The sequence below is a fragment of the Trachinotus anak genome, unplaced genomic scaffold (assembly GCF_046630095.1).
Source record: "Trachinotus anak isolate AG129_WGS33_773 ecotype Australia unplaced genomic scaffold, CSIRO_AGI_Tana_v1 ptg000006l, whole genome shotgun sequence".
Classification (NCBI taxonomy): domain Eukaryota; kingdom Metazoa; phylum Chordata; class Actinopteri; order Carangiformes; family Carangidae; genus Trachinotus; species Trachinotus anak.
The window spans coordinates 934,729-952,994 of record NW_027273857.1 but is presented as its reverse complement, the minus strand read 5'-3'; the positions used below and the strand labels follow the sequence as shown (position 1 = coordinate 952,994).

General features: G+C 47.6%; 1 protein-coding gene across 13 annotated transcripts in view; it reads right to left on the bottom strand.

Moving 5' to 3' along the window:
* Nucleotides 1–1,851: 1,851 nt before the first annotated feature.
* Nucleotides 1,852–18,266, bottom strand: part of LOC139622360 (CLIP-associating protein 1-B-like) — a 34,487-nt gene continuing 18,072 nt past the window's right edge. For 4 of the 13 annotated variants that reach the window (XM_071479610.1, XM_071479612.1, XM_071479622.1 and 1 more), the window contains 25 exons: nt 18,090–18,167; nt 17,754–17,921; nt 17,554–17,600; nt 17,265–17,468; nt 15,628–15,723; nt 15,315–15,494; nt 14,577–14,681; nt 13,206–13,303; nt 13,085–13,108; nt 12,466–12,713; nt 12,306–12,369; nt 11,686–11,849; nt 11,367–11,589; nt 11,101–11,196; nt 10,217–10,369; nt 9,818–9,924; nt 8,993–9,115; nt 7,912–8,059; nt 7,615–7,831; nt 7,473–7,526; nt 6,998–7,200; nt 6,783–6,911; nt 6,481–6,687; nt 6,283–6,399; nt 1,852–5,791 (listed from right to left, as the gene is read on the bottom strand). In XM_071479610.1, coding sequence (XP_071335711.1) covers nt 5,708–5,791; nt 6,283–6,399; nt 6,481–6,687; nt 6,783–6,911; nt 6,998–7,200; nt 7,473–7,526; nt 7,615–7,831; nt 7,912–8,059; nt 8,993–9,115; nt 9,818–9,924; nt 10,217–10,369; nt 11,101–11,196; nt 11,367–11,589; nt 11,686–11,849; nt 12,306–12,369; nt 12,466–12,713; nt 13,085–13,108; nt 13,206–13,303; nt 14,577–14,681; nt 15,315–15,494; nt 15,628–15,723; nt 17,265–17,468; nt 17,554–17,600; nt 17,754–17,921; nt 18,090–18,167 — 3,337 coding nt within the window. In that variant the 3' untranslated portion in view covers nt 1,852–5,707. Of the gene's footprint in view, nt 5,792–6,282; nt 6,400–6,480; nt 6,688–6,782; nt 6,912–6,997; nt 7,201–7,472; nt 7,527–7,614; nt 7,832–7,911; nt 8,060–8,992; nt 9,116–9,817; nt 9,925–10,216; nt 10,370–11,100; nt 11,197–11,366; nt 11,590–11,685; nt 11,850–12,305; nt 12,370–12,465; nt 12,714–13,084; nt 13,109–13,205; nt 13,304–14,207; nt 14,265–14,576; nt 14,682–15,314; nt 15,495–15,627; nt 15,724–17,264; nt 17,469–17,553; nt 17,601–17,753; nt 17,922–18,089; nt 18,168–18,266 lie in introns of all 13 variants that reach the window. The other 9 variants (XM_071479623.1, XM_071479617.1, XM_071479614.1 and 6 more) reach the window with 9 other exon arrangements.

Genomic DNA, 18,266 nt, shown 5'->3' with positions numbered 1-18,266 from the left:
GCGACCTCCCGACCCCCCGCCACTCCCGGCCAGGCTGGGAAATGTGCGCTAATCATACACTATGAGGGCTTTTAACGGGGGGGGCTGCAAACAGAGGGCCTTTAATGAAATTAATTTTCAACAGCGTGTGCATACTGATGAACCAGGCGCGGACACACGGCCACCGCTGAGAGACGCTCAGGAGGCCGCTTGAAGGTCTGACGGGGGGGGGAGCCCTCCGTGCCCCCCCCCCCGCTCTGACCCACGGATGAAACGCCCCATTAGCAGCCAGCGATCCGGGGGATGTGTTTCAGGATTTTCCCGGCGCTGGAGCGGAGCTTTAAAGCAAAGTGATCACCTGCAATCACCAGACGGCCTGATCGCATCAGTGCGCTCTGCAGGGACTGCGAGCACAAAGGTCAAGGTTCACCTCACCTGTCCCACCTGTCGCTTCGCCTCAGGAACGTCACTTTCATGTCAGTTTCTTCTCCAATGAAACACGAGAGACGTTCACTCAGGTGCTGCCATCACATACACGAGGTACTTGTACTTGTGTTACCTCCATTTCTTCAGCTGCTCTTTCAATGTTAGATTCAGATTCTACATGATTTAGGTTTAAATACAACAAACTGTTTAAGATTCAATCAGTTTAATTATCATTAAATCAAAAATGATCCAGTATTTTACAAAAGTGGATACAAGTGTAAAAACTGAATCATCTGTCGACCCCTCAGATTTATGTTGTGACCCTCTAGAGGGGCTCAACCCTTAGGTTGGGAACCACAGGACCACACTGTATTTAAAGTAGTTAAAACTACATAAAGCAGATGTGTGATATTTCCTCCACTGATGCAACTTCATCAGTAAATCCATGTTTTCAGTCTTCAGTTTATACTCATTATTTTTATTAGTTCACTGTTTTTATTTTTGTGGTTATGAAGTTATTTTAAAGATTATATTTATTTCTGTCTTTGGTTCTACACATTATTACTTTGTGGTTTATATTTCTAAGATATGACTGTTTAACTAAATGCTGTCTATTATCTATATAGTATATTTATTCTAATGTATTTTGTATTTTATATATTAAATATAATATATTATATTATGTGTCCTCGAAAGGCGCCTATGAATTAAATGTGTTATATTATTATTTATTTTATTTTTTGATGCTTTTAATTTTGAAATCAAAAGGAAATATTTCTACTATCTTTGACAGAAATACTAAAATGAGAATATTTCATTTTCTGGATTAATGAAGTCAAACAGGCCGAGATGGGAAACAGCAGGAAGACACAGCTGACTGATCACCTGTACCTGCCTGAGACCTGATCTGAGCTGTCCCTGTCCCTGTCCCTGTCCCTGTCCCTGTCCCTGGATCTGGCTCAGTCTCGGTTTGTGGGGCGGCCTCGTCCTGCAACAGACAAAAGTCACAGGTTTGATCTCCACACACAGCGGCTACATGGTCCTGCTGAAGTGTGAATGGAAACGCTGCTTTAAGAGGTTTAATCTGGAGACATGAATCAGGACCTGAGCAACACAACGAAACACAACTGATCAATAAACTGATTCACCAATCGTCAATAATCAGCAGCAGAGGAGCGACCCCTGAACAACCGCAGGCTGCAGGCGCCACCTGCTGGTGGTTTCCGTCCTTTCTCAGTCTCTTCATCTGAAAATCATGCAAAGACACCTGGGAAATGAAGTTCAAAGTTATCGTTTCTAAGGTAGAACTACACAGGAAGTCTTCACATCTTTTACTTCAGGAAAAGTACCAATACTACAGTGTAAAAATACTGCATTTTAATCAGTGAACTGTATTTTTCTTCCACCAAAGAAGAAGAGAAACTGGATAAAAGACATGAGACAAGATAGAAGTCTGGTAGTTTATTTCATGTTCTGCAAAGTCTATCACAGGTGAAGGGAACCAAACATGTAAATATATACAGTCATACACAGGAAAATAAAACTGAATATAAATATTGTAAAGCATGAAATAAAACTAATAACCTAAAAACACAGGAGCCATGCACTGTGAGTGGTTTCAATGGACAGTGTTGAAGCCTATTTACAGCACTGCATCTCTTCATTAATGTGAGAACAAAACGATTCAAGTCCACCTTAAGAAGCAGTGTATTGTAGTGTTAGCACAGGTTAGTATTGTACAGGACGACCAGACATCTTGACCCAAAGGCACACATTCAGGAAATCAATGTTTGAATCTGGACTTCAACTAACGACGTGACAGCGACACAGGCAGAATATCCTACGGTTCCTGTGAGGCACGCATGCAGACGCACTTCAGAAGTGTAGTTTTAAGTCACACTGTACAAAAGAGTAAAGGGAAATGGAGTTCAGTCGGACGAACACTGGACCACTGGTACCGGACCACACGCTGAGGAGGACTCCGTCAGCTCTGGAGGAAACATTCGGTCCAGAGAGCGACAGCGGGCTCTGGTTCAGTCCATTTAACAGTGCGAGTGTTGGAGGAGATCAAGTTAAGGCCTGGAAACCTTCAGGAACAGCTTCCTTCACTTTCTGGACTCTCGTCCCCTTCAAGACACACTTTGACAGTTTGGGAAATTTTAGTGTATTTGCTTTCTTTGTAAGAGATTGTTAGATCAGATGGTTGATACCACATATAAATAAAGAGGCTCAGAGCCTCTCCTCTGATTGGCTGAGAGACACAGATCCTCTCCTCTGATTGGCTGACTGACCTGTTGTTACTAGAGCTGCAGAGAGAAGCCTGAGAGAGGAGATGTAAAACTACACTGAGATGGTTTTTGCTTTAAAACCAGATATATCTTCTGATGAGATCAACACTTCAGATAAACCACAGAAGAAGATAAAACATGTGATCTGAGGTTTGTGAAAACTGTTGCTCCACTGACATGTTGAAATCAAGTTTCTCTTCACGTTCGGTGGGCGGGGTCGAGTCAGACCCCTCCCCACCTCGGTCACTCGCACACAGTCCCTCAACTGCCTGCTTCATATATTAAGCATGAAGATAAAAGAGTTTTATTGTCTCATTTAACTCTGGCAAGAGAACAAACTAGTGCATTTCCCAAAATGTCAAACTAATCCTGGACTTAAACCTCCTCTGGAGCGTTTGTTTGGACTTGCCTGGCGCACCAGACGGGCGGAGTTTAGCACCAGGAAAGTTAAATGAGTGGGAGGAGTTAAGAATTTCAGTGTTCAGTCGTCGTGACTGTACCTAAATCTTCCTGCTGAGATACAGTACACACACTGGAGTTATTAGGCGTGTTGTTAGTATTAGAATAAGCAGCAGTAAGTTTTCATTATAGGTGCACTTTAAAAAAACGACACTTCTGTACATTGACCAGCGAGAGCGTCTCAAAGGAGGAACACAATGGAATCTAACAGTGCTTCGACGTCACAATCCGAGCTGGATTTCTCAGAGTTTATTGCTAATGTCAAAAAATCAAACCCTCTCTTTTCATTTTCAGTGGTTCCTCCGAACGCTGGCACTTTAATTCATCAATCAGCCCTGTCGCTAACTTTCAGTAGCATCTAATCGTTAAGATTGTCAATCTCTCTGTCAGATTTAGGTATTGCCTGTTTGTCCTCTGCTAAAATATTTCACATTTTAAAGGTCGAAGTCTTAAAGTGACTTACATTCAATTTAGGAACGACTGACACTGAGGAGCTTCTTCATGTCTTTAAAATAAAAATACAGCATCAGCAAAACTGAACAATCAACCACTGATTATAACTGTCATGAATTTAAATACTGATACTATTTATGGTTCTTTTTTAAGTGTAACATATATATTTATATTAAAGTATTTTGGAATGAAACTAATCACAGTAGTCTTGACTCGACAGCAGATAAAAACCAGTAAAATCCCAGTTTAATCAGAACTGGACTTTATGATTCACATCCTTCAGGAAAAGGCAGGTGAGAACGTCGCTGCTGTCAGTTCACTGGTTTGTGTTTATTCTCCTAAAGTGTTAATACTGTTATTTCTTCTGTGACCTTTAAAACCCACTGTATGATTTCCATGTAAAGCTTATCACTCTCATTTTCCATTTATATCAATAGACAGGCTGAATTCAGTTCTGTGAAATTTTATTTTTTGTCCATTGGATCAATGTGATGTTTAAGTGTTGGACTGAAAAATGGGAAAAAGAAAATCAGTAGTTTTTCTACACAACCAACAACATGTTGTGTAGCTCGTGTCCACAGCTGTGTCGCTGTCTGAAGAGGAGTGTGAATGTGTTTGGTCCCACTGTCAGACAAGGTCCTCTGTCTTTAACTAAACATATAAAATCAGCTGCTTTTGGACAGAGGTCAGGATGAAATCAGAGCAGGGCTGAACGATTTTCTTTTTGTTGTTTGATCGACTCACAGAATCTTTTTTTTATCTCCTACAGCTCATTAAGACACAGTTAATTACAGTAAATCACAATGATCCCCACGGCTCTTCCGATTTCCAAATCAGACGATGTCAAATAATAATTTAAATATTTAAGTGATTGTTTATTGTGCAGCCCGAGGCAAAGGAAACGTGCACCAGATCAGGTCAGATCTGTCAGGAAAACCTCCAGTTTTCAATCCAGGAGAGAAAACATGGTGAAACAGTTGATTATCTATCATTGATTGTAAATGGAAATTCAGCTGATAAGTTTAACATGGATGGAATAAAGTCCTTCTTTCCTTCACAAGTAAAAACTGGTTTTGTTTTATATCAACACTGATATCTTCTGCTGGTTCTTCTTCTTTTTTTTTTAGCTCTGTAGTGTTTAAATCATTGGCCAGCCAAATGATCATTTCATACAAACTCACATGAACTTGGACTTCACATTTTGGACAGCTGACACAATCCTCTGTGTGCTCACTGAGGTGTCGGCCAAATTTCAAAATCAAAGCTCATAATGTTTGACATGTGCGTCTTCAGATGGACCCTTGAATTCAGCCTTTAAAGACTGTTGTGCCACTTTCTTTAAAAGCTCAAAATTCACCAAATGTTAAAAACTGGAAAATGTTCCGATTCCTTTAAGATTGATCCACCAGGTACGAGGAGGCAGTAGTTCAGGAAGGAGAAACACAGGTGAGATCCATTCAAAGCTTTTACATTCAATATACGATAAAGTCTGATGTGTCAAAGCAAATGAAGTGTTTGATTAAAAGGTACTAAAATGGATAAAAACACTGACAGCCACAGGTTTCCTCCTGCCCCACACAAACTCTCCTCTTTCAAACTCACCTCTCCTTCTAAAGTTTAAGATGCTACCAACAACTTCCAGAAATATTTCTCAGGATCACCTCAGCTCCACCTTAAATCCACTCAACGGAGGAAAACATCATGATGGTGCCACGAGGAGCAAGGAGGAGGAGGAGGAGACGTTGGTTTCAGGCCTCTAAAGAATGGTTTCTTCGATCACATTGGAAGATGAAGTCTTAAGGCTCATGACTCTAAGGGTGTGTGGAGGTTCAGGTTCAGGACCTGGTTCTTTATCAAACGTCTTAGCTGCCAGGATCACCTCACCTCCCAGAAAATGACCTAAGCTTTCAAGATGGTGGGGAGATGGTCCGGAAACTGGAGCCGCAACAGCACAAGCTCCTCAAGACGACTTCAGCCTCAGCAGCAGCTGAGGGAATTAAATGGTTTCGATATGAGTCCTGGTCCTACAAAGAGCATCTAAATAATCCTGGTTCAGATCAGCTGATGGAATGAGGCTGGAAGCTGAGCGTTAGCTAGGCAGGTTAGTAGGAGGAGATGTCAGAGGAGCTGCTGCTGTTGCTGGTGGAGGTCTGGGCCCTCTTGATGTACAGGTTGAGCAGCTTCATCTGTTGGAGGGAAACAGCAGGTTAGAGGACTCCACCTCCGAGGCTACAACCACACACCTCCCTGAAACTCTCAGATTCCTGCATTTTGTTGGTTTCAAACGTCTCTGCTTCTTCCAGACTCGTCTATGAGCTCACTGAGTGTGACTGGCTCATCTGGCTGTTGTCAGGTTTTCACTGAGACCTGCTGAATAACCACTGTCTGCAGCCTCACCTCTGTCTGCAGCCTCACCACTGTCTGCAGCCTCACCTCTGTCTGCAGCCTCACCACTGTCTGCAGCTGCATCACTGTCTGCAGCCTCACCTCTGTCTGCAGCCTCACCACTGTCTGCAGCCTCATCTCTGTCTGCAGCCTCACCACTGTCTGCAGCCCCATCTCTGTCTGCAGCCTCATCACTGTCTGCAGCTGCACCACTGTCTGCAACCTCACCACTGTCTGCAGCTGGAAGAACAGAGAAATGAGTGCTTTCTGAAAGCCTGGGGGGTGGGCGTACCTTGCTGCCAGTCAGCTGAGCCAGGTAAGGCTTCAGCTCCTCTCCAATCACAGAGTAGATGGCCACCAGGCAGAAGACGCTGGCCTTCCTCACGCTGCTCTCTGTGTTGTCGTAGCCCTGCAACAGAAACACTCAGTGTTGTGAACAGTTACACACTCATCTCTAAACTTCAGTGTGAGGGTCTGCAGCGTGTCCCACCTGCAGGAGCCCAGGTATGATGTCAGGCAGCAGCTGGTGCAGCGGCTCCTTTGTGATGCGTTCAATTGCTCTGGTCTGCATCTTGATGGCGGCCAGGTTGATGGGGTAGTCGGCCGTCTGCACGATGGGACACAGGACCTTGATGCACTGCTCCGGGTGGATGGAGCCTGCCAGCGTGGAGGCCGCCTCCTCCGCTGCCCGCACCACCTTCAGCCAGAATGGAGGGGACAGAGCGTGATGTGGAATCAATAAAACATTCCTGACTCAAAAGGAGGGACTACTGTTGTTTTCATCAACCTGACCTCCTTGTGCGAGTCTTTGTGAGCCTCCAGCGTCTTCATGATGGTGAGCTCGGCGTAGTTCTTGAAGCGGGCCGGCTGGTTCCTCAGGATCTCCTTCAGGACTCGCAGGGCCAGAGCCCGGATGGTGTGCTGAGAGAGAGGGGTCAGTTCAGGATGAGTTTTCTACAGATACGACCCTGAGACTGAACACAGGACCGAACACACTCTGTCCTTACGTCTTTGTCTCCCAGCGTCTCCAGCAGCAGCAGCAGCATGGTCTTGAAGTGTTCCTCCCAGACCACCAGGCTGTCCTCTCTGGCCACCTTCAGCAGCTCCAGAAGGGTCCCCCGTCGCTCCTCGGGGCCCCGCTCCCCCGTCTGGCTGTGAGACAGCTCCTTCAGTAGCTCACCAACCAGCTCCAGCTGCTCTGCAGGGCCCGCTGCAGGGGAGGGCAAAGGTCAAACAGGACCTTCATAAAGCTCAGTGACACTAGGATGTTTTACAGTTTCTGTCACTTCACGTGTTGACATGAAACAAACGAATTCAGTGTGAGTTCAGAACATAAACAGACACTTCAGTATTTTACTCTTCATAGATCTGTACTCGTAAAATTTCAGATGACGATTTCAGTGTGAAAACTCTCAAACGTTTTGGTGACAGAAAAACATGACGACTGTTAAGAAACAACTCAGTGATGCGTCGTGTTTTTACCAGGGAAGCTTTTGGGGCTCAGGATCTTGTTCTCAACACACTCTTGTCTGCGGCCTGAGACAGGAAACAGAAAAAACATTTCAGTTTAAAACACATCATGACAAACTAAAGTCTTTGATCCTGAGCAAAGGAACAGTCTCACTGTCTCGAAGCTGCTCCACGGCGTCCTCATACAGCGCCTCCTTGCCTAAGCTGTCGGTGTAGTTGTACGGATTGTAGTCACGGAGGCGGGGGCCGGCGAAGGATCGTGGCGAGGGAGTGTTCAGCAGCGACGTCTTGTTGTCCAGGGCTGTGCGTCCACCCTCCACCACGTCACCGCCAAGTCGAGGGTCGGAGTCTGAGGACGCCCCGACTCCGGCCTGAAGAGTGGGCGTCAGAGTTTGTAAAGACAGATCTAAACGGACAAAAGACATCATCTAACAAATGCCCCCCTCCTCACCATGCCGTCCCTCTTGGCGTCCCGCCTCAGCGGCTCCATCAGGTCCTCTTGGCTGCGGAAGCTGAAGTTCTGTATGGCCTCAGTGACGCCGCGCAGAGAGCTGTAGATCTCCTCTGAGTTCAGGTTCTCGCTGTCGTACTCCAGCATGCTGCAGTGTGGGGGGGGTAAAGTGATTAATTAGGAAATATAATAAAATAATAAGGTTTCATCATCAGAGGGGGAGGCAGTTCGTGACTGTTGGTTCTTCCACAGAGGAGATCTGTGGAAGTAGAGACGGTTCTTTAAGAACCAGACCTAGCTCCTAGAACCCTTCTCAGACACTGTGCTGATCCAGGATCACTTCAGATACAGGTTCAGTGATTCCATGGTCGTGGATCAGCACTGAGGACGGAGGACACTTTCCTCGACATGGACCAAACACGACAATTCCTGTTAGATTAATTTCCTGGTCTCAAAATGTAACAAAATAAAAGCTGCAGGAAACTTTCACATGTACAAATCATCAGTGGTTTAGACTCTAAAAACCATCATCACAGGTGTAAAACCCTCCAGGTTTGGTCCAGGACCAGGAAAACAGGCAGCACCATCCAGTCAGGGTTTGGGCCTGCAGTCCACTTCCTCTGTACACACGATGCGTTACAGTCCAGTGCACGTGCATAGCCGTGCATGTTGACAAACTGACACAGGTGAGTCAAGCACAGAGACACGTTCTCTCACCTGAAGACTTACAAACAGTGACAGAGGACAATCAGAGCAGATGGAGGCACAGAGTGTTGCAGCGCAGCAGAAGTGACAACAGATGTTTGAGGGTTTCACAGTACATCCTCCAGCTCTGTGACCATCCACAGCTTCCTCTCACATCGGCCCTCAATGATTTTAACCACTGAACATGTTTAATGCTCCTCATCATCGTTGTTCAGTACAAAGAGTCCTGTCACAAAGAGACATTGTTTCATTTAAAGCTACAGAGTTTGTACATGTGGATCTGATGTGGATCTGAGGGCAGCGCCCAGCCTACTGTGAAACCCCAGCAGAGGGAGGAGGAGGAGGAGGAGGAGGAGGAAAAAGGGGGTGGGGTTACCTGGGTGAGTAAGATCGCCGCAGGGCCTTGAGGGAGGAGTGGGCAGTGGGTGGAGGAAGAGGGGAAGGGAAGGATGGAGGAGGGAACTTGGAGAGCCCGTCTGCGCTCCACCCCCACAGCCGACTGCGACCGGCCCGGGGAGGATGAGGAGGGGGGGGGGGGGGGTTAGAGGGGGAGAGCAGCCCAGAGAGAAGATAGAGACGTGAGAGAAGTGGAGGATAAGGAGGAGCAGGTAGGTGGAGTCAGTTCACTGCTCTGATGTTAGCTGTTAGCTGATTAGCATTAGCACAGATTATGTGAAGCACCAGAATAAATCTACAGTCAGAACTAAAGCTCCGTTAATCAATCAGTCGATCGATAGAACCGCTACTCTAATGATCTGTTAATTGTTCAAGCTTTTCTCCGCCTCTGATTCCCCGTTCATCAACTCATGGAAAAAATAATCAATAATTAAAATACAATCATTAGTTTAAAACCTCTTCAGCCAATCAAATCAGGGCCAGAAACATTTAATTTAATGAAATATTATTCTGATCACGTGCTCGTTCACCGTGTGACCTCATCATCGTTACACTGAGCGACCTTCAACCTTTAAAACTTTGATCAGGAAATGTTTCGTTTCTTTTCCTGCTGCCTGACACAAAGGATTGTGGGATTGTGATGAGTCACAGGTGCCAGAATTTAATCAATGAGGATGAAATCAAACAGGAATATTTCTGTGTGAGCTAAATAACTGTGTTGTGTTGTGTTGTGTTGTGTTGTGTTGTGTTGTGGCAGTGGCAGTGGCAGTGGCAGTGGCAGTGGCAGTGGCAGTGGGAGTGTCACCTGGGAGACAGCCCTCCATGAGAGCAGTTGGTGGGCGAGGTCAGTGGGCTGCTTCGGCTGCTCGGCTGTCGTGGAGGCGTCCGGCCTGCTGAGTTACTGGGAGACGCCTGCAGATGATAAAACACACAACTGGATTTATACACACACACACACACACACACACAACAAAACATCTGGATCTCACCTCTGAACAGAGGGAAACAAACATTAACATTTACTGAAATACCTGTAGTGAAGTTTATCTGTGGTCAAACTGTGGTGATTGATCATATTTATATTTATATATTATTATTATTATTGGATCACATGTCAGTTACCTTCCTGTTTCAATACAGTGTGTGTGTGTGTGTGTGTGTGTGTGTGTGTGTGTGTGTGTGTGTGTGTGTGTGTGTGTGTTACCATGACGATGCCGCTGTTGGCGCTGGCATTCCTCAGGTGGTTGTGCAGCAGCTTGGTGGTCCCATCCTGGAAGGTTTTGGGCAGAGCTCCCAGCAGCATGGTGAACTCAGGCGTGTTCAGCTCAAACAGGGCGATCAGCACCACCTGGGCAGCCTGCACGCACACACACACACACACACACTGTGTCACTTCCTCCTGTATCAAGCAGAAACTTTGGCCTTTGCTGTTTGTGACTCAAATAATTTGACCTGCAAAAAAAAAAACCTCCAGGGAGGGGCGGTGATAAATATGGGCCCCGCCCCTCAGTGAATAAACACAGTGACTCTTTTAACCTGATTTCTTCTTCTGTGTTTGAGTCGACTGGAAAACTCAACATCTGCAGTTTCTCACTGGATGTTATGAAAGTGGAGGTGATTATTACTGCTGGGATAATGGAGGGAAAGTTTTCTGAGCCCAGAATCTCAACCCGAGGGTCACTGAGAGTAGATTACGTTAGGAAGCGTATTTGTTGCAGTGAACATGCAGCAGGTCTGGAGGAGACGGTTCCTGCTCCAGGCTTCGAGTTAAAGACTAACTGTAAAGATTCATGCAGAAACAACCATCATGTTGTTCATGTTCAGCATCAGTTAGTGTCAGAGTTCCAGCAGGTCATGCACACACTGTGGACTGCTTTAAAACATCTGGAACAACGTTTAAGCAGCTGTGTAACTTCACTGAATACGACACAGGACCAGAACAACTGAAACCAGACGGTTTAGGAGCAGTTAGTGCTGGGAGGCTGTCATACAACTCGCCCACTGTCAGGTTATCTGCAGCGTTTTCACAGACTCAGGCTGGTTAGAGCAGCTTTTACAGCCTGGTCATGCTGTAGGAGGAGATTCTACCTGCTTGCACCTCTCCTCCAGGTTGCCCTCCCCAGGCAGAGAGGCCACGGTGCCTGGTCGGCCTGAGAAATCCTCCCCTGCCCAGTTATGAAGGGTCTGGGGGTTTGGAGGATGAGAAATTATGAAAAAAAAAAAAACATCGAGACGTGAAAACAAAATGTGAAACTGACAGAACTCAAACACGAAATATAAAGATGAAGAAGGAGGCTGTGATCTGAGGGAGGAGGGAGGAGGGACTGAAACTCCACGCCGTCCAGACCTCCTACCTTGCGGACGTCGGAGCTCTTGGGCTCGGTGGTCCAGGTGATGATGCGTGAGACGGCAAGGCGCGTCTCGCTGGAGTTGACGAAGTCGGCCGGGTCCATCTGGCGAGCCAGAGCCTCGATGTAGCGCAGGATGGCCACCTTCACCTTCAGGTTGGGCGTCTGAGTCTGATCCACGATGAAACGCATCAGGATGTTGAACTGCTGCTCGTACGGGAAAGACTCTCTGCAGGAGGACGGGTCACAACACACAGACGCATGCTGGTGAACACAGGAAGTGGAACTGTCACAGTGGAAAGATTTTACCACCGCTGCTGCTCACCTGGTGACGTCCAGCGCCTTCTGGACTTTAGCCTGGACGGAGCCCAGGAGGTCGGCCCCCATCTTCTTCAGCAGCTGGGTGAGCAGGACGAAGAGCCAGTCCTGCAGGTCCTCCCTGTGGAGAATGATGAAGTCCACCAGAGTCTCCAGGAACATGCTGAAGACCTGATACAGAGAGAGGCATGATGGGTAGGAGACGGGAGGAAAGACGTGGAGAGAGGTGGAGCAGGAGAGTGACAGAGAGAGAGAAAGACGTGTGAACACAGGAAGTGAGTCAGTGGACTGTGGTGAACAGCTGATTGGATCAGGTGAGTAAACACTTACTCTCTGGTGTGTGTTAGCGTCCGCAGCAGCGAGGAGGCATGCAACAAAAAACACACTGTTAGTTTGTCCTGCAGTTAGTTGTGACACCACCACATCCAAACCTGTCGTTCTACCAGCCACACAGACGCCACACAAGTCATCACATCACAGAGTTCATTCACACACAGAAATGATGAAACAACAGCTGCTTCCTGTTCACCAACATCTGGCTGCAGGCTGATGCTGGTCTGCACCTCTGAGCCAGATGTGCAGGCTGAGTGGAGCGTGCAGAGTCTCAGAGGCTCAGCTGGATCTCACCTTGCTGTGAGGGTCTGCAAACATCCTGGTGAAGATCTCACAAAGCCTCTTCAGCTCCACCCGGCTGTCAGAGACACGGCACCACGATCATCATTAATGTCAATTAACCAAAGGATCATCAGCTGCAAACTGACGTCACTGAAGCTCCACCCACACCCACCTGAGCATCCTCTGGCTCTTCAGCAGGTTCTGCAGGCCCAGCAGCCCCTCCTTCCTCTCAGACCAGTTGGCGCTGGCGCAGTGGTTCAGCACCTCCGCCACGTCCTCCGTCTGACGCAGGTAGTGCGGTGCCATGCCGCCGTTGCGCGAACTGTACGAGCGCTCTGAGCAGGCACTGGAGGCATCGCTGTTGGCGTCGTCGTCCGAGTACATGCCCGGTGACTCGAAGCGCCGCCTCACAGGCCTCCGCTGACACAACGAGGAGAAGACGGAGGGTTTAAGACTCAGAAAGATTCAGACGTCAGATCAAGAACTACTGCTTTGAGAAGGTCGACCATGCAGCTACAGAGGCAGAGACATGCAGGTTTGTGATGAGGTAATGAGGTTTCATCAGCACCGAACACCTCAGTGTGACCTTGATGAGACGAATGAGCAGCTTGTGTTAAACTAACAACAGTGAAGCGGACTGACACAGTGAGTCTGTCCTCAGTCGGAGGAGGTTAGAGAACAGAGACAGTCTGTGTCTGAGTCTCCTGTCACAGCTCACTGTCAGTGTCTAAAGCTCATGCTCTGCATGCACTGAGAGGATGGATGAACTCATGAGGGAGATTTATTTGTACCTTACTCCTCGAGTCTCCTAAGAGCTGAAGTTTACAAAGTCCAGGAAGAGAGAGAACAGAGGGAGTTACTGCAGGGTCGTTCAACATTTTCATTTCTCTGTTCGTTCACGTTAATTCTTACCAGAGCGTCTGCAACAGCAGCCTCCACCTCGGTGCCGGTGTTGAGGATTCTCATGGCATTGACGGAGGCTGAGATCCGAGCCTGATGGGACAGCCGGTCTGAGAGGGAAAGGTCAAACACACGTCAGCAGGAGGAGGGGAGAGTTTCCTGGGACAAAACTCAGCTGTGTAGATGTGAAGGTGCAGTTTGATAACATGCACTTACAGGACCAACACCTTCTTCACTTGGAAACAGAGATCAGGCTGTTCCGGTTCATACTGTTAGAAACTCTCATTAATAAACAGAGATCTGACTGGAGTGAAGAGAGTCTTGGTCCAGTTTAATGGGCTCAGCTTGACTGATGGAATCTATAACTTCATTATTTAAGTTGGGCTTTATTACATCACCCTGTCATAACTTTACAGCATCGTTTGGACCGAAAAATACTGTGATTGAAACATGGAGGTGAATACAGCCAAACTAAATCAATAAGCAGAGTTTTCTTTACCAAAACAGCAACTCACTGTTGGTCAATGAGCGACTGTTCAATCAACAATCAAATATTTAACACAAAGAAATCTGAGCCTGACGTAAAAATAAAGCTGCAAATTAAACAAACTTATGTCGATGAAAATATTTTGTCTTCACAGTTTACAACCACTGAATCCATCTGCTTTTTTCTGTCACAGCAACATCATGATGAACATGAGTGTAAATGTGAAGAGCTGGTGTTTAGTGTCACCCCCTGCAGGGGAGTGGGATGTGTTGCTGTAAATGAACCACAGTGGGAAACCACCAACAACCAGCTGCTCACAGGTAACAACCGTTCACCTGAGCAGCTCAGACGAAGTGATAATTTCCCACTGTCAGTGGACGTCAGCCATGCAGGGAGAGGCTGCACACAGCAGGACTCAGGCAGCCAGATAACTCAACAAGGTTAATAGAGTCAGTGTTTGTGTTGGTGGTTGTCGCTGTATCTGGCTACGTGAGTGACTCTGCTCCCCGTGAAGACTTCGCTGTCACCTGAGTAGCACTCTGCAGACGACAGGGCGCTGGTTGAACGGGAGTGACGGCGAGTCGCTGGAGGAGGACGTCACGTTAGAGGAGACCGGGAGAAAACACTACTGTTGTTATCATGTGACCTGATGAACCAACACCTGACTCATTATTTCACCTCTGATCTGAGCTTCACACTGCATCAGTGAACAACTCTGTCTAACTACAACAGTCTCTGGATCAGTAGAAGAGGATCTGGACATGTAAATACAGAGCATGCAGAGAGAGAGGCAGGAGACAGAGACAGACAGACAGAGCTCGCACCAGTCCTCGGGAGAGGCCTTCGTCTCTACCTTAACTTAACTGGATCTGTGGGGACTTCAGTACCATACTCACCCAGGGGGGAGAAACCCCTGGCGGGGCTGGTGTCGCGGCTGCTCTCGCGACTGGTTTCGCGGCTGCAGCCCTGACTCATGCTCGGGCGGGGGATTCGACTCCGGGCTGGAGAGGTAGAGAGGCAGAGGGACAGACAGAGGGACAGACAGAGGGACAGACAGAGGGACAGACAGACGGCAGTGCAGGGGGAGAGTTTAGCTTCAGCACATCCAGCCAGAGAGTGAGACACCTGAAGCTGTGCAGAGATGTTAGTCAGGCAGAATGAGAGAGAGGCCGCAGCAGGTCGAGGATTAGTACGAGGACCAGGACAGGACCCAGGACTGTCGTCGTGTTACATGCAAGTCTGTGCAGCTTTGACCCAAAGATTCTGTCACCAGTCTTCATCTCACAGCTCTTCATCTCACAACTCTTCATCTCACAACTCTTCATCTCACAACTCTTCCTCAGATGTTATTTACATTTCTGATGTATCTCTAAAATAACCCTGATAAATTTTTAGGTCTAAATATTCTGACCTGAACAAAAGATGCTGAATGTTTAGATTTTGGTGTGAAATAATAAAACCTGTGATATTTTCTACCTTTATTCATCTATTTAACAGAACTAACTTCACATTTCTGTGTTTCAGCTTCAGCAGCCGAAACTGGTTCTGATGTTTCTACTGAGAATATTTCAGCCTCTAAAGTTTTGTTGTTCTTATGAAATTCATTTGTGATTGAACATCTTCCTGATCCCTGCCTGATCTGGTGGGGCTGGTCTCTCGGCTGCAGCCCTGGCTGCGGTGACCTCGAGGTCGGCTCTTGTCGGTCAGACTGGTGGAGGTGCTGTTGGCGGCGGCAGTGGTGCCCATCGTTGGTCTCGGGACTCTGCCGTAGGTGGAGCTCAGCAGTCGACCTGGAGAACCTGAGCGACTCCCGGCTAGTGAGGAGGGAACACAGAAAAAACTGGATTAAAACTTCCACATGTGATGAAAAGACACAAGAAGAAGAAGGAGGAGGAGGAAGGAGGAGGAGAAGAAGAAGAAGAGGAAGAAGAAGAAGAAGCTACTCACGCTGAGACTGTGAGACCACTTTCCCTCGGCTCCGCCCACGGCTGTCTGTCACAGACGGGCCGTTTCCTGAACTCGTCCTCCGGGTTCGGACTCGACCTGAGGAGGCAGAGGGCAGGAAACAGAGAGAGGACTGAAACACAGTGGACATGAAGATGGCTGAGGCTGGAGGTCATGCAGAAACAGGAAGTGAAACTGAGACCAACAGGAGGAAGATGAAGAACAGATGAAGAACAGCAGTCACTGACTGATAGAAACAAATCCTGTCATGTTTCAGGTTTTTCTGAAACACTGCAGACCTGAGTGCAGCTCACATCCTGAGGTTCACCTCAGACGTCTGTCGCTCTCCTGATGTGACAGTTTCTGTCTCAGCTGCAGATTCACACGAACAGACGCACGGACACGTGACGAGCTCCACAACAAACAGAGTCAGGTCGGCCACATGCACCAGGCTCCAACAGACTCACAACACGTTCACATCAATGACTACTCAGGTTTCTAATGTGTGTGAATATGAAGAAAAGGAGCGTTTAGGACATGACACCAGAGTCCAGCGTGACTGTGACAACTTCAGGTTTCCACTCAGAGTCTTTGTCAGTCCACCAGTGGACGGCAGTGGAGGAAAGTGCACCAGGATGTTCTGCTCTAGCTGTGTAATGAATATATCTTTGATATTTTTTTGTAACTGGCCAACGTTGATGATGTAACAGAGACCTCAGTCCTCCAGGTGTCCTCCTGTCGCCTCAAGACACCTGAGCTGTTTGAGGGTGGGGAGGGACGGAGACGTATGTGAAGGGACACTAAGGAAATCTATCGAACAATAATTTACAGCAACGTGAACGTGACGATCAGGTGGGTCTGACATCATCGCTCCACCAACCAATCTGCTTCCTGCATGTTTAACCACAGAGACTGACAGGTTTCCAAGTGTAGGAGACACCATGCGTAGACAGTCCATGCACTGACACGTCCATCACAGATGACCACCACTACAGTGCTGATGGGGGGAGGGAGGGAGGGGACACACACACAGCATCATTCCCCTGTCCACAGACACACACAGCTTACCGTCTGCATTAACAGACCACGAGCCGTCTGACAGGTGGGCCGGGAGAGACACAACAAGGGTTAAGGGTCAGGGGTCAAGAGGTCAAGATTTAGACATGTTTGAGGAAGAGGTGAGCGGGTGGTGGTGATGGTGACAAGGGGGGGGGGCAGTAAATTTGATCCAGACTGTGAGTGAGTCACCTGATTAGATCAACTTCATGGATAAAACCACAAACATCTGACAAAGCAGCTGCGAACAAAGACGTTTCTACTGAACAAAGAAAATCAAAGGACCTGAACTGAGCCCAGTCAGGAGACCTGCTGTCTGAGGCCTGGTCAGGAAATCAAACACACAGATCTGTGGCTTTTAAAAAATATTAATTAGTTTTCAAAATGAAGATTCTTTGTTTAGTTAAAGAAAATGTGTGAGGAACAATACATTCTGAGATACACTTACACACAAACATATTCAGGTTTTAGTAAAACACAAACTAACTAATGATCCGAATGATTTTGAGGAGTAGAGCTGGAAAAACTGCACTGATCCTGCAGAAAATGTGGCTCAGTTTGTTTGTGGCGTTAATCTGTCTTACCCAGCGAAGCGTAGGATCCAGGGGGGAGGGCCGAGGCCGAGCTGAAGGGAGAAGCTGACGACGTCACGGCAGAGGGCACGGCGGGCATCCTGGTGCGGGCCGTGGCAGTGGCCGCCGCGTTGACGTCCACATCGCTGCGGGAACGCTGCAGGGAGCTCTGAGAGGAAGCTGCTGCAGGCGTCCTGGAGGCGGGGCCAGGTTTGGCTGGAAGAAGGTCGACAGTAAAGTCAGTATCTTCAGACCCAAACAAGGAAAACATGTCGAAGAGAAGCTGAGACGCTCCACTTACATCTGGATGTGCTGCTTCCAGCGCTGCTCTTTACAGACAGGGGTCGACTGTGGAGACAGAGGGGGCAAATTAAATCAGATACTGAGGAGATGATGAAGTTGTGGTTTGATTGAATTCAGGGCTTTCATCCAGAATTAACCCCTTCTTTTGTTTCCCAGGTAATCAATAAATCAATTGATCAGTGAGGAGGAGTTTCTCACTTGAGGCTCTCCTGAGAGGAGGAGGAGGAGCGATCGGAGGTGGGCAGCGACATCAGGCTGTCTCCGCTCCTCAGGTGAGCCTGCAGAGCTTTCTGATAGGACGCCTCCAGGCCCTGGAACAGCTGCTCCGCCTCCCGGCTGAAGTGACTGTGGAAGCTCCAGTAACACCTGAGACGGAGAGAATGAGGACACCTGTGATTGGTCGACCATCACTGTGAAACCTTTGTCATCTCTTCACTGAGAGTAAATGAACATCAGTAGGAGATCATCAGTCTGTTTTACTGATTCCTCTGTAACGTGGCGGTTAAAAAGGTGGAACAGGTGAGTGACACTTACTTCCTTGCCACAGAGCGAGCCTCAGCGTCTGCGTCGTGGACTCCTTTCTTTATAGTTTCCATTAAAACTGTGCCGTGTCTACAAGAGGAGATCAGGTCATGTCAAACAGACTGAACACAAACTGCCTCCAACTTGATCTGTGTTCAACCGTCTCTGAAAGCTGCCATTTAGTCACAG